The sequence below is a fragment of the Phoxinus phoxinus genome, assembly GCF_949152265.1.
Source record: "Phoxinus phoxinus genome assembly, chromosome: 25".
Lineage (NCBI taxonomy): Eukaryota > Metazoa > Chordata > Actinopteri > Cypriniformes > Leuciscidae > Phoxinus > Phoxinus phoxinus.
This window is the reverse complement of record NC_136900.1, coordinates 14,278,877-14,291,511: the sequence shown is the minus strand read 5'-3', so window position 1 is coordinate 14,291,511 and position 12,635 is coordinate 14,278,877. Positions and strand designations below refer to the sequence as shown.

At 37.3% G+C, this 12,635-nt stretch overlaps 2 protein-coding genes across 2 annotated transcripts; both read left to right on the top strand.

Moving 5' to 3' along the window:
- The first annotated feature begins 352 nt into the window (after positions 1–352).
- Positions 353–5,152, top strand: lcat (lecithin-cholesterol acyltransferase). Its single transcript, XM_079604560.1, has 6 exons — positions 353–633; positions 881–1,037; positions 1,518–1,633; positions 1,714–1,809; positions 2,304–2,528; positions 4,230–5,152. Exons 1-6 carry the CDS (start codon positions 489–491, stop codon positions 4,805–4,807), a joined length of 1,317 nt encoding a protein of 438 aa, XP_079460686.1. The 5' UTR covers positions 353–488; the 3' UTR covers positions 4,808–5,152.
- Positions 5,153–6,100: 948 nt separating this feature from the next.
- pla2g15 (phospholipase A2, group XV) lies at positions 6,101–12,012 on the top strand. The gene is made up of 6 exons (XM_079604561.1): positions 6,101–6,469; positions 8,094–8,250; positions 8,578–8,696; positions 8,766–8,864; positions 8,968–9,192; positions 11,153–12,012. Exons 1-6 carry the CDS (start codon positions 6,331–6,333, stop codon positions 11,662–11,664), a joined length of 1,251 nt encoding a protein of 416 aa, XP_079460687.1. The 5' UTR covers positions 6,101–6,330; the 3' UTR covers positions 11,665–12,012.
- The last annotated feature ends 623 nt before the right edge of the window (positions 12,013–12,635 follow it).

Here is a 12,635-nt window from a genome sequence, read left to right as displayed (position 1 = left end):
TTGCCTTTTATAAACTTTGTTTTATTATATTATTATATTAATTTTAAAATGTTATATTTATAAATTAAGTAAGAATGACAATGAAACAGAATAAAAAAAATTGGTTAATCTTTAAAACATATTATTCATATAATAAAACAGCTTACTAAAGATCCTGCAGCATTTGTTTTAAACTATTTCGCTTTCTTATTTTTACTTTGTTTAGTCTGTTTTTAAGCCCCATGTTTTATTATTGTACTGCCCGATTTAAAATAATAATATAATAATATGGGAGGGGGTGGGGGTCATCGCGTATGTTTGCATGTTATGCATCGCCTATCATTGAAAAATATCCTTATAATGTAATCATGATCACACACAGTAGGGGCTCACAGTGTTCACAGTCCGGTGACCTCACGTTCTGATACACTCACCGCCCCCTCGCGACGAACGCATTAATATATAGCGCTGGAGTGAGAAGCAGCCAGAAGAACACAGACACAAACACTATGGGATATTCGCCTTCCTTCAGATGCATTGCTTTTCTTCTGATTGCACTGCACCAGACCTCTGGATTCTGGTTATTTAACGTTATCTTCCCTCCGACGGCCAAACCTCGCGTCATAAACAATAGCACTCCTCCTCTTATCATAGGTAAGCGATTTTACATTCACAGTTTGGATATTAAATTGAGGGATTTTGTTTAAAGTGTTTGGTTCATTAATTTAGTAAAACGCATACAATTGTGCCTACATAAGGCAACCTAGACAATATAACAGAGAGACCTCACTTTTAGACTAGTTCAAATTCATATATTGTGAAGTTTGTTGTAAGGTCCATCTTTGGTCGTCTGGTAAAATAATAAAAATGAATACTACTTTTTTTTACCCCTTTGAAACAGTACCTGGAAATTTAGGTAATCGCCTGGAGGCCAAAATAGACAAGCCCACACTGGTGCACTGGATGTGTTACAAGAAAACTGAGGACTGGTTTCCTCTCTGGATGGATCTGAACATGTTCATGCCCATCGGAATTGATTGCTGGATTGATAATATAAGGTAACCGACAATAAGAACAAACTTAAACAAGAAACCTTTTCTAACATTATAATTTACTGTCACTTTTGAAAGTAGTGTATGTATATAGGCCTATATGCTTGAAATGTAGTATTACTTAATATTTACACTACTTGTTTAGTGCACAAATGAACAGAGCAACCCTTTCTAGGTACCTCTGATTTATTGACAACTGTTTCCTAATCATCCTCAGTTCTGTATTTCAGGTCATTGACCTTTTGTCTATTGCTTTTGGAGGGTTCTCAAACGCTGATGTCATAAGGACAGGCCAATGTATCATAATCAATATTAGTAGCAAATCTACTGTCCTAACTATGTTTATTATCAGATGCTGTGATATATTTAAACTAAAGCCTCCCTGCGTTTTAACCTTTTAGGAATACATTTAAAATACTGTACAACTCCTTGTTTTGCTTTGGCTCGGACTTGATTTGAATTTAACAGCTGCATCTTTTTGTGCAGAATTGTGTACAACAGGACAAGTCGCAAGACATCAAACGCACCCGGGGTGGAGGTCAGGGTCCCTGGATTTGGACAGACGCACCCTATAGAGTTTCTTGACATAAACAAGCTGACTGGTGAGTATAACACTAAGGAATTGGATCTCTTACATCACAACATCCTCATTTTCATCTTGATGGTCTTTTTTATTTTATAGGTTACTTTCATACCATGGTTCAACAGTTGGTCAGCTTTGGATATGTGCGAAATGAGACTGTCCGTGGTGCTCCGTATGACTGGAGAATCGCTCCAAGTAAGTTAAATCACAGTGACGGACAACAACAGTCATTTCACCATAGTACAAAACAAATAGTTGACGGTAGCCTCTGTGTCAGGACTATTCAACTGTAGAGCTCCAACTCAAATCAAATATACCGAACAAGCGAATCAAGGTCTTCAGGATTACATGAACATGACAGGCGGGTGCGTTTGTTTAGGCTTAGAGTCAAACTGTGTAGGACAGTTGAAGAATCCTATTCTACATAATTGACATTGTACAGTAATAAATAAAAAATACAATATACACATACAATAAAATAACATCAATAATTATTATAAAAGGGCATTGATAATGTTACACATTTTGGAGGAACCAGATTCTTATCAACCACACAGCAACTACTTAGAAACCACCCCAAACACCCTGGCAACACCATAGCAACACCCTGGCAACCGTTCACACAGTATACTTTCATTCTGTGTCACAATAACAACAATCTGTGAACGTTTATGTTTGGTACCACATAGATGAGCAGGAGGAGTATTTTTCGCATCTGAAAAGCTTGGTTGAAGAGATGCATGATGAGTACAAGCAACCAGTGTACCTTCTGGGCCATAGCATGGGCAACAACTACATCCTGTACTTCCTCAACCAGCAGACTCAGGACTGGAAAGACCATTACATCAAGGGCTTCATCTCTCTCGGAGCACCTTGGGCAGGCGCCGTGAAGCCCCTCAGGGTCTTAGCATCAGGTACAGAGAAGACGTCTAAGAGAACTGTTTTCTATTTTACAATGTCATTTATTCCTGTGATCAAAGCTGAATTTTCAGCATCATTACTCCAGTCTTCAGTGTCACATGATCCTTTAGAAATCTTTCTAATATACTGATTTGCTGCTCGAGAAACATGTGGTATATTTATTTAAACAATTTTCATATTAATATCAATATTTTATATGATAAATGTATTTACTGTCACTTTTGATCATTTAAAGCATCCTTGCTTATAGTATTTAATAATATTTTTTAAATATTTTTAGGTTTTAGTTATTTTGTGTTTTTAAATAATTTTCTATTTAGCTTTATAGTAATTTATTTATTAATTTATTATTTTATTTATTTATTCCTTGCTGAAAAAAACATGCAGACATTAAATATTAAATTCAGATTATTTCAAATGAAAATTTTAATGTAAACATAATTTTATAATTGTAGTGTAATTAAATTGTTTAATATTTATAACAAATTAGATGTTTAACTTGCCTCGCATCCTGTAACAAATCCTTCCCTCGTGGGTCAAAATGACCCAGAACCTTTTTTTTCTTTTTCTTTTTTAAAAAATAATATTTGTTCTATTTTTAATGCCTTTTTTGAGAGGTTTTTTTGTTTGTTTTTTCATTTACCTTTAAATAACTAGATTTTTTATCAATAAATAATATAATTTAAGCACATTCTTCACATTCTTTCAGCTTAAATTCAAAATAACATGAATTCCAATACATGCATAACCAGCTCAAATCGGCTCAAAATATATCACATTGGGTCAATTTGGTCTCTGCCACCTCTTGTGGGGAAAAAATAATATAACATGATATTTCATGACTCCTGCTACTACATGGCCTTATAGCTCTATTTGGAGCAAATGAGATTTCAGATACACATGTAGACATTATAAAACAAGACAACATAAAACCATTTTTTGGTAAAATTGTAGCATTTTCTGTTTTAATTTTGAGCATGTTTTTGTTTTTCTATGTATACTGAAACTGAAATTGACACACGAGGGAAGAATTTATTACTATTTTTATTACAACCATATAAACTCCTCGAATCCAGTAAAATAAATGTGTGTGTGTATTCATGGTTCAACTGCAACAAAAGTCCTAAGGTCTTGGACCACTCCGATGAACACTAAATAAATAAATAAAAACGTTTAAAAATGACCTGAGGGAAGGATGGCCTATTATGCTTTTTTACATTTTCATCTGTTCATCAAGTTAAAAATCACAAAGTCACTCCAAAGGGAGTTATTCTCTATATCAGTAAGCACTGTTTCTGAACTCTCTGAAACACCTCAATTGAGTCTTGAGGTCTCCTCCAGAAACGCACACTTCACAACATTTCTCATTTGAATAATTCCCGCTCAAGGCACACGCAAAAAAAAAAGGGACGAGGCTTGGTTGTATAAGTTAGTAGTGTGTTGAAACTCCTGGTTATGGTAAGAGGTGTGATATTTACAAAACACACTCAAAGTGGTTGACCAATCACAGCACACTGGTCCAGCCGACCAATCAGAGCACATTTCACTTTTCAGAAGGAGGGGCTTCATAGAAGCAGGAACTAAACAGAGTGTTACTGACAGACTGGGAAGAGATGTCAAATATGTGAAAAATTCTAGTAGAGCCCAAAATCAAGCATTAATATGGACTCTTTAAATGAGTTTTGCCTTTTTAGGTGAAAATGATGGCATACCCTTCGTGTCCAATATAAAAATCCGCGAAGAACAACGGATGACGACCACAAACCCGTGGATGATCCCTTCTGAAGAAGTGTGGCCCAAAGACCACACCTTCATCTCCACCCCCTTTTTCAACTACACCAATCAGGACTACCGGAAGTTCTTTAAAGACATTGACTTTGAGGACGGCTGGTACATGTGGGAGGACACCAGAAACCTCACAGCCGGCCTGCCCACACCTGGAGTCGAGGTCTACTGCTTCTATGGGGTGGGACTCCCTACTCCCGTGACCTACGTGTATGACGAGCAGTTCCCAAACGCCGACCCCGTAGATATCCTTTACGATGACGGCGATGACACCGTGGACAGCCGCAGCATGAGTCTCTGTAAGCGGTGGATAGGGAAGCAGGAACAGGCCGTGCATGTGACAGAGTTCAGAGGCATGGCTCATTTGGACATGGTCTTTAATCACAAGGTGCTGACGGCAATCCAGAGAATTCTGGAGGGAAAGTACCATGACGAAAAGCATGTCAGCTTTGAACAGCCTCCATCTCTTAGCCTTAGTTTTGTGTGATGTATTCACAACTGGATTAAAAGTGCACTGCAACACTGGTATCATGTATAAAGGTATTGCTTGGTTCACGCCATTTTGTAATTACCGTAATCACTGTGATGTTCTACGTCCTCGGACTCGGAATTATGAATTTCTATGGCAACACTCTCAACACCAAAATGAATCCGCAACAGTCACTTGGTACAAGTTGTAATTATGAGTTCTACAAGGACTTTTTTTATTTTTTTATTGGTCGGAATCTCATAATCACAGTAATTCCGACATGGCGTGGATGTCTTAATGATCTATTTGTATTGGTTTATAATATATTAATAGGCATGATACAGTCGTTTTCTTTCTTTGTTACAGTCTAGAACTGTATTTGTATTATACATAATTTATCAAATGTATTTAATCTGTACATTAAAGATTGCAGACACCATAGCTCTTAAAGTGTAAAATGTACTGGATGTTTATGTAGCATAGCATAACTTAAACTGTCTATGCAACTGTAATATGTTAATCACAGTTCATATATAAAACATTATGATATTTTTTAAGCTGTTGTATTGTTAAACTACTAGTTAAACTGCTGCTTACTATACATATAAAAATATGTTTATCCATACTATTGGTCCTTGTTATTTGTACACCTGTCTGTACACTGTACTGATAATATTTGTTGAACTCTGTAACCTTTGAACTGGTTTAGAAGTTCTAAGCCTGATAAACATCAGCTTTTTTTGCAAACAAATTAAAATACGTTAGACAAAGGTTCATAGTTCACACAGAAACGGGCAGTCATTTTGGCAGGAAATCTTTCCTTGCTTAGTTGGAAAAAATAATTGATCGTTTCTTTTGAAATATAGATATTTTGGCAGAATAGGATTCCTTTAATCAGTAACTCGTTTTTGGTAGTATCTTTTTTCCTCAAATCTCTATGATCTTTGAACATCATCCTCACACAGAGTGAAAAGCAACCTGGCTACATGTGCAATTTGACAATAATTCAATGATCATCCCCTCCATCCGTGACAATAGCGAAACTTGACTGCTATTTTATTATACATTTTAATTGCTTGATTTGACATTTTTGCTTACTACACAATAAAGACACACGTTTTCATAAATAATACTAATTTAATTACTAATTTCTACAGACAGACAGTTCTTGTAGTAGTTGTAATCCTTAATTAGCATCTTAGATTTTTAAAGCACACAAGGATTTCAAAATTTACATTTGATGTATGTATGTAGCCTATATGTGTAATTTATAGTGCAGAAAATAAAATCAATTTTTGCAGCCTTGCTATTATCGAACTGTCTTTCAAAGCTCCGCCCACTGACTCGATGTGTTCTGGCATTGTTTATTCGCGTCTAGCTGCTTTAAAAACACCTATTACATGATCGCTACATTGTCATCACAGTCACTGTCGCTCAGCCAGAAGAAGAGACACTTCTCAGACCACTCTTTACGATGGACAGATAAACACTAATGCACCCTTGATCCTGTAAGCCAGCAGAGGTGTGAGCCACTGAAAGAGATGCTTCCCTGTCATCGGTTGAACCTCGCGATTCTCCAGCTGTGTTTGTTGTTGTTGGTGTCTTTTACCGACAGCAGAAGTTCGAAATGCTCACCGGGGAAAGTGTGCTCGAGCTCGGAACGACCGCCTGTTGTTCTTAGTAAGTATTGGAACACATCCTTTTTGATGTAATGTCCTGTTGTTTTCCTGTTCTTGACACAAGCCACAGTTGTTTACTTGTCTCATGATGAACTGTCATGCGGTCTGTGTGTCTCAAAACAAAGTGTCCTCCTACCTAGGCAACACTTAACCACATGCTCAAATGTTGTGCTGCCTAAAATGTGTTAGCGTTTGGATGAACATTAGATTTTGTTATATAATAATACAACCACTAGTACAGGATGTACAGATAGTGTGTTTTAACCTCATATCCATGCATGTTTTTATATAGAGTATTCAATTAATGTATCGGACCTTAATAGTGGCTTAACGCATCTTGAAAGCTTTGGATATTTTGATAATGTTTAATGCACGTGACCAAACAGCTGCAAGCGTTAATATCTATACTTTTTTTAGGAGAACCGTCGAAGAAACCAAAACCTGGTCCAACAAAATAAACACAACACAAATCCAACATGTAAAAGCGATTGAACTTTATATGTTGCATTTGTTTAGTTTATACTACTGTCTTGTTTTCTGCAATTCTCTTCTTTGTATCTGTTTGTTTTCGCTTTGGCGGTTTCTCATATGATGCGATCATATGACTTGAGGAAAAAAATTACTTATTCAATGTCACTGATTCACTGATTGCGAAACCGGTCGTAGTAAAACCTGAAAATAACACCTCTTTGTTATCTTATCATCCTCTATTGGCCAATTACGAAATGTATGAAAACATTTTATAAATTGTGAAAATACGTTCTTTTTCAGATTTTATTATAGAAGTAGCCTACCATGGTGTTGTCTTAATAGTACCGTGTATGTGTGTGTGTGTGATATCTTAATAGTATAAGATAGGACTACTTTGAAATATCTTAATATGTAAGTCTTAATATGTATATCTTACCATCACTGTTGCTAAAGACACTAAAGTTAGTATCTGTGTTTTGGAACATGATAGCAGGATTTTAGTTGGTCCAAGGTTGTTTTAATGTGAACCATTTTCACCTCCTTGAGCTTGTACCAGTTAGAAACCATATAACATGCTCCAAAACACACCTACCAGTGGAGACTGGATTTTCCATCAGGTAGGCTACTTTGGAAAAAGTTTTGTCTTCATGTCTAAATTTACACTAGATCATTATTCAGCAATAAAAGATAGCTTCAATATTTTTTTTCTATAATAATATCTAAAGCACACTTTTAAGTACACTATTTGACTAGCCAATATTTACACGGCACTTGATAGTAGGAGCACAAACATTTTGTGAATGTGGTGACTGACGATAACGTTGTACGCAAACTTTGCAGAAAACTATACTTGGACACATAGTGGGGGGTTAAAATGCTTCAAACTGGCAGACATTAGTGATGATAGAGATGTTTAATCAGTATGTGATAAGTAGGTAATCTCTTGAATGGTGATAGTGTTGAGTCTTTTTAATCAGTGATTCTTTAATCATATCTATAGTAGTTTGTGAAGTGCTTGTGATGGAGTTTCCTGTGAAAACACAAGTCACCATAAAATTTTAAAATTCTTATTTTTTTAATGAATATTGCATTATTTATTCTAAATGATTCTAAGTGATTTATCATTCAAAAGATTATAAATGATTTATCCATAGTTCCAGGAGATCTTGGGAATCAGCTTGAAGCGAAACTGGACAAACCTAGTGTAGTGCACTACATCTGCTACAAGAAGACCAATGACTTCTTCACGCTATGGCTCAACCTGGAGCTGCTGGTGCCGGTGGCCATTGACTGCTGGATTGATAACATGAGGTAAAGGACAACCGAAACCAGAAGTGGTGCATGTGATGTATCGCTGGCATGTGACATCCATGCCATTTTGTAAAACATATTTCCTTCTTCTGCAACAACCTTTATTGAGGGCAAAACTCCATTCATTTTCACCATAGAGATTAACAATAATTTATAAACCTTTTAAAACTGTGAGCTATATTGATTGTTTAAAAAAAATGACCAGCCCAAATGCACTCTATTGAATGGGAAATATTTTGATATTGAAAGCACGCCTTTGCTTCTTTTGATTTCATGCCGCCTGCTTTAAATATGCAAATACGTCATCCGCGTCTGTTTTGTTTAAAGGCTACTGTACAATCGCACAACCCACCTCACTGAAGCTCCTCCGGGGGTGGATGTCAGAGTGCCTGGGTTTGGAAAGACGTTTAGTTTGGAATATCTGGATCCAAGTAAACGGAGTGTGGGTGAGTAGAAACTGGGTGTTTATCTCATTATGTTAATTTGTCGATTGGTAACTGTTTTGTTTGTTTCAGGCATGTACTTCTTCACTATAGTACAAGCACTGGTTGATTGGGGGTATACCAGAGATGACGATGTTCGAGGTGCTCCCTATGACTGGCGTAAAGCCCCCAGTGTGTATCTTCTTCTTCTATTTATGCACCAAAACAAAGTTCTGGGAAACGTGTTGATTCTTGTCTTAATTGGACATTTTTGTTCCCTGAACTGTACCTACAGATGAGAATAAGGAGTACTTCTTGCGTCTGCAGCAGATGATTGAGGAGATGGCTAATAAGGCTGGAGGTCCTGTGGTTCTCATCGCACACAGTATGGGGAACATGTACACGCTCTATTTCCTTAATCACCAACCACAAGCTTGGAAGGACCGGTACATCAAGGCATTTGTTTCTCTAGGACCTCCATGGGCTGGAGTGGCCAAAACTCTTAGAGTTATGGCAACAGGTACAGGCTAAATTTGTTGTAGAAGGAGATTTCCCCCTGGTTTCACAGACAAGGCTTAAGCTAGTCCCAGACTAAAATGTATGTTTGAGCTGTATTAACTGAAACAACTTGCACTGGTATATCCTAAAATATATCGGTATCATTGTTTTTTCTCAATATGCACACCACCAGTAATGTTCTTTTCTAAGACTCGTTCATAAAAGCTAATTAAAATGTCCTAATTGAACCAAGGCATAATCCTGGCTTAATCTAAGACCTTTCTGTGAAACCAAGCCTTTGCTAAATTAAAGGTTCTGTGTGTAGTTTTGTTTGACTGTACTAAAGCATAAACATATAGAATGTTTGCTGAGATTTAGGATACTTGTTTCTCCAAAAAACAATGCTACAGCCAGTTATTCTACTGTGAAATGTGTGTTTGTGTAGGTCTGTGTGATCCCACCCAGTAGTATTTTGTCAACCTTGGGTTGCCAGATGGCGGAAACACTGTATTGTTGCCATGGAAGCCAGCGAACTGGGTCAGAGATTGCAGATTCTACCCGACTTAAAAAGCCTTGTCAGTAAAAACATTGCAAACGAATGCATTCGCTGATCAACTTACAGTACAAGTCGCTTTCCAATTGCCAGTTGCACCCATTCCTGTTGCGTGTCCTCTGTCTGGCAATCCCATTTCAACCGCTAACTGTCAATCATACATACTGCACCTTTAAATTTGATCAAATATCTATGGCAAACTTTTGTACGTCAATGTGGCTATTTTTTTTTTTCTATATTAAAGGAACCGCATGTAAGAAATGTATTTCAATTCATCATAAAATAGCCCTGATATGTCAGTAGACATTTAAGAAATCATGTTCATTTCAAATACTTATATCACTGACAACAGTAGTCCGGCCAGGATATTGTCATTTAAAAGTGAAGTTGCAGCCCTCAACTGATGTTGATGTTGTCATGTTGTGTTTTGGCCTGATGCGCCACCCTCCACCTATCTACCAATCACGAAGTCAGTAGTGTTTCGGCATCTGGGTTGCCAGCTCTGCTCTAGTCTTGCCATTGGAAGCTCCTTGTAGCAGCCTACGTTCCTGCTGGATCCTGCAGCCTAGCTGGCAACCTTGAGTCGGGGGGGGGGGGGGGGGGGGGGGATACACGGCTCTACAGTAATTTGAAAGTGATTGCAGTACCAGTTTTGGCCACAATCTTACATACGGTTCCTTTAATTCATCCAAAAATACATAAAAAAATGCAATTCACATATACAGTGCCTTGAATACACCTTTCATTTCTGAATTATGCCCTCAAAAATGTCAAAATAACTTTTAAAGTCAAAACTGTCATGGTGATACAACAGTCTAACAAAACTTATTAATATTTTAAAAGCACATATCATGTGGTGACTAAAACAATCAGTCACATTTATTTATTTAGTGTTTTATACAATAAAGATTTCCAAAGCAGCTTCAATGATTTAAATAATATTTAATTATTATATTGCTTTGACTTTTTACTTTGAAAAAAATGTAAAAACCTTTTTGAAAATGATTGTTGAATACAATTTAAACCCTGAAAATGGCAAGTTTTTTTAAAACCATATGAAAAGTGGCCATTCACACAGAACGCATTTTTTGGGTGGAATGAAAAAAACCCGCTAGACACTTAAAAAAAAAAAGTTGTACTACGATTTTTAGAGCAATTGGTTGATCTCATGTGAATGACAGGTTGTCCCGCCCTCATGCCAGTAAACACGTCATCAACGAAGTGAAGAGATGCAAGAGGGAGGGGAAGTTATTTTGAATTAAGATCTTATGAATTTGAAAAAATAATGATGTCCACGGATAAATAATTTATAAGCACTGCAATATTCCATAACCCCCCCCCCCTCCCCCCAGAAATGTCCATTTTGATTTTACTTTATAACCCATTTACGATCATCTGGTTAGATCATTTGATTTTGTTTCCATCACAGGCGACAACAACCGCATTCCCGTCATCAGTCCTGTAAAAATCCGCACCCAGCAGCGAACGGCCGTCTCCACCGTCTGGCTCTTGCCTTACGCCCACTCCTGGCCCAAAGACATGGTCCTGGTTTCCACCCCAAACACCAGCTACACAGTCCAAGACTATCAGCGCTTCTTCAAAGATATTGACTATGAGGATGGCTGGGCCATGAGGAAGGACACGGAACCGCTGGTCAGTGCACTTCAGCCTCCGGGCGTTCCTGTCCACTGTCTTTATGGCAGCGGCATTCCCACAGCTCAGGGCTTCAATTACACAAACTTCCCAGATGTAGACCCCACCGTCATCAACGGGGACGGAGACGGAACAGTCAACCTGTTGAGCGCCACACAATGCAAACGCTGGAAGAGCCAACAGAAACAGCCTGTCCAAATGTTCGAGCTGCCCGGGAACGAGCATGTCGCCATGCTGTTGAACATAACCACGGTCAACTACATAAAAAATGTGCTGTTTACACCATGATGACACACTTCCCCTCTTTAACTTTCAGGACTTAGTTCTGCTTTTTGGGTGGATGTTCCTTTCCCTATCGTAATTTGTTGTCGGAGTTCCTTTTTGTGGAGTTGAGGTTTATCAGGACATCAATGATAAATAGTCATCTTTTGTTGGGCACAATCAGCATTTACAGAAATGATTCTTGATTTTTTTTTTTTTACTCAATTCAGATCTAAAATGTTAACATTGATTTTACAGCACATAGTAAAATGTAATTTCCAGTTGTTTAATGTGAAATGGCAATTGTCTGCCTTTAATCCTTGTCAATTACATTTTTAAATATTGTCTGTTTCTTAACCTTTTTAACCTTTAACCTCTTATACCAAACAACTTTAATCTACAGATTTTATCTAGTGCTTTTTTAAATGTTTCTATCCAAATTGTACTGACACTGCAGTATCTCTGTCGATCCTACTAACGAGCAAGTGGCTATTTATCAGGCTGTCTGTGACCAGTATTGATTTATGTATTTTTGTCAATGTTCTTGAATGTAGAATGTGCCTAACGGCTGGATATCTCACTGTTGCTCAATTTAGATCAGCTTAACCTCTAGACTGCATTTGTGCCACGGCCCAGGATGGGTTAACCCATGTTACATGTGAACAAAGTCTGCTCTTGAATATAATGAACAATGATTTGTGAAGCACATTATTTGTCACTTTTTAAAAATGTTTTGAATTGAGGTTGTAAGACTTTCTATTATAAAAACTGTATTTTAACAGTACAACAATAACCCCTGGTTTCACAGACTAGGCTTAAGTCTATTCCTGGACTAAAATGCATGTTTGAGCTGTTTTAACTGAAAGTAACTTGCACTGGCATATCTTAAAATATGTCAGTGCCATTGTTTTGACTCAAGATGCACATCACCAGTAATGTATTTTTCCAAGGCACGTTTGTAAAAGCTACAAAGATGTCCTAATTGAACTAAGGCCCAA

Excerpts from the sequence above, each read along its gene's own strand:
- lcat (XM_079604560.1), top strand. The coding sequence starts at position 489 with ATGGGATATTCGCCTTCCTTCAGATGCATTGCTTTTCTTCTGATTGCA. Across the intron at positions 1,634-1,713 it reads TGACATAAACAAGCTGACTG|GTTACTTTCATACCATGGTT; the intron begins GTGAGTATAACA and ends TTTATTTTATAG. Across the intron at positions 2,529-4,229 it reads CCTCAGGGTCTTAGCATCAG|GTGAAAATGATGGCATACCC; the intron begins GTACAGAGAAGA and ends TTGCCTTTTTAG.
- pla2g15 (XM_079604561.1), top strand. The coding sequence starts at position 6,331 with ATGCTTCCCTGTCATCGGTTGAACCTCGCGATTCTCCAGCTGTGTTTG. Across the intron at positions 8,251-8,577 it reads TGCTGGATTGATAACATGAG|GCTACTGTACAATCGCACAA; the intron begins GTAAAGGACAAC and ends TTTTGTTTAAAG. Across the intron at positions 9,193-11,152 it reads TCTTAGAGTTATGGCAACAG|GCGACAACAACCGCATTCCC; the intron begins GTACAGGCTAAA and ends TTTCCATCACAG.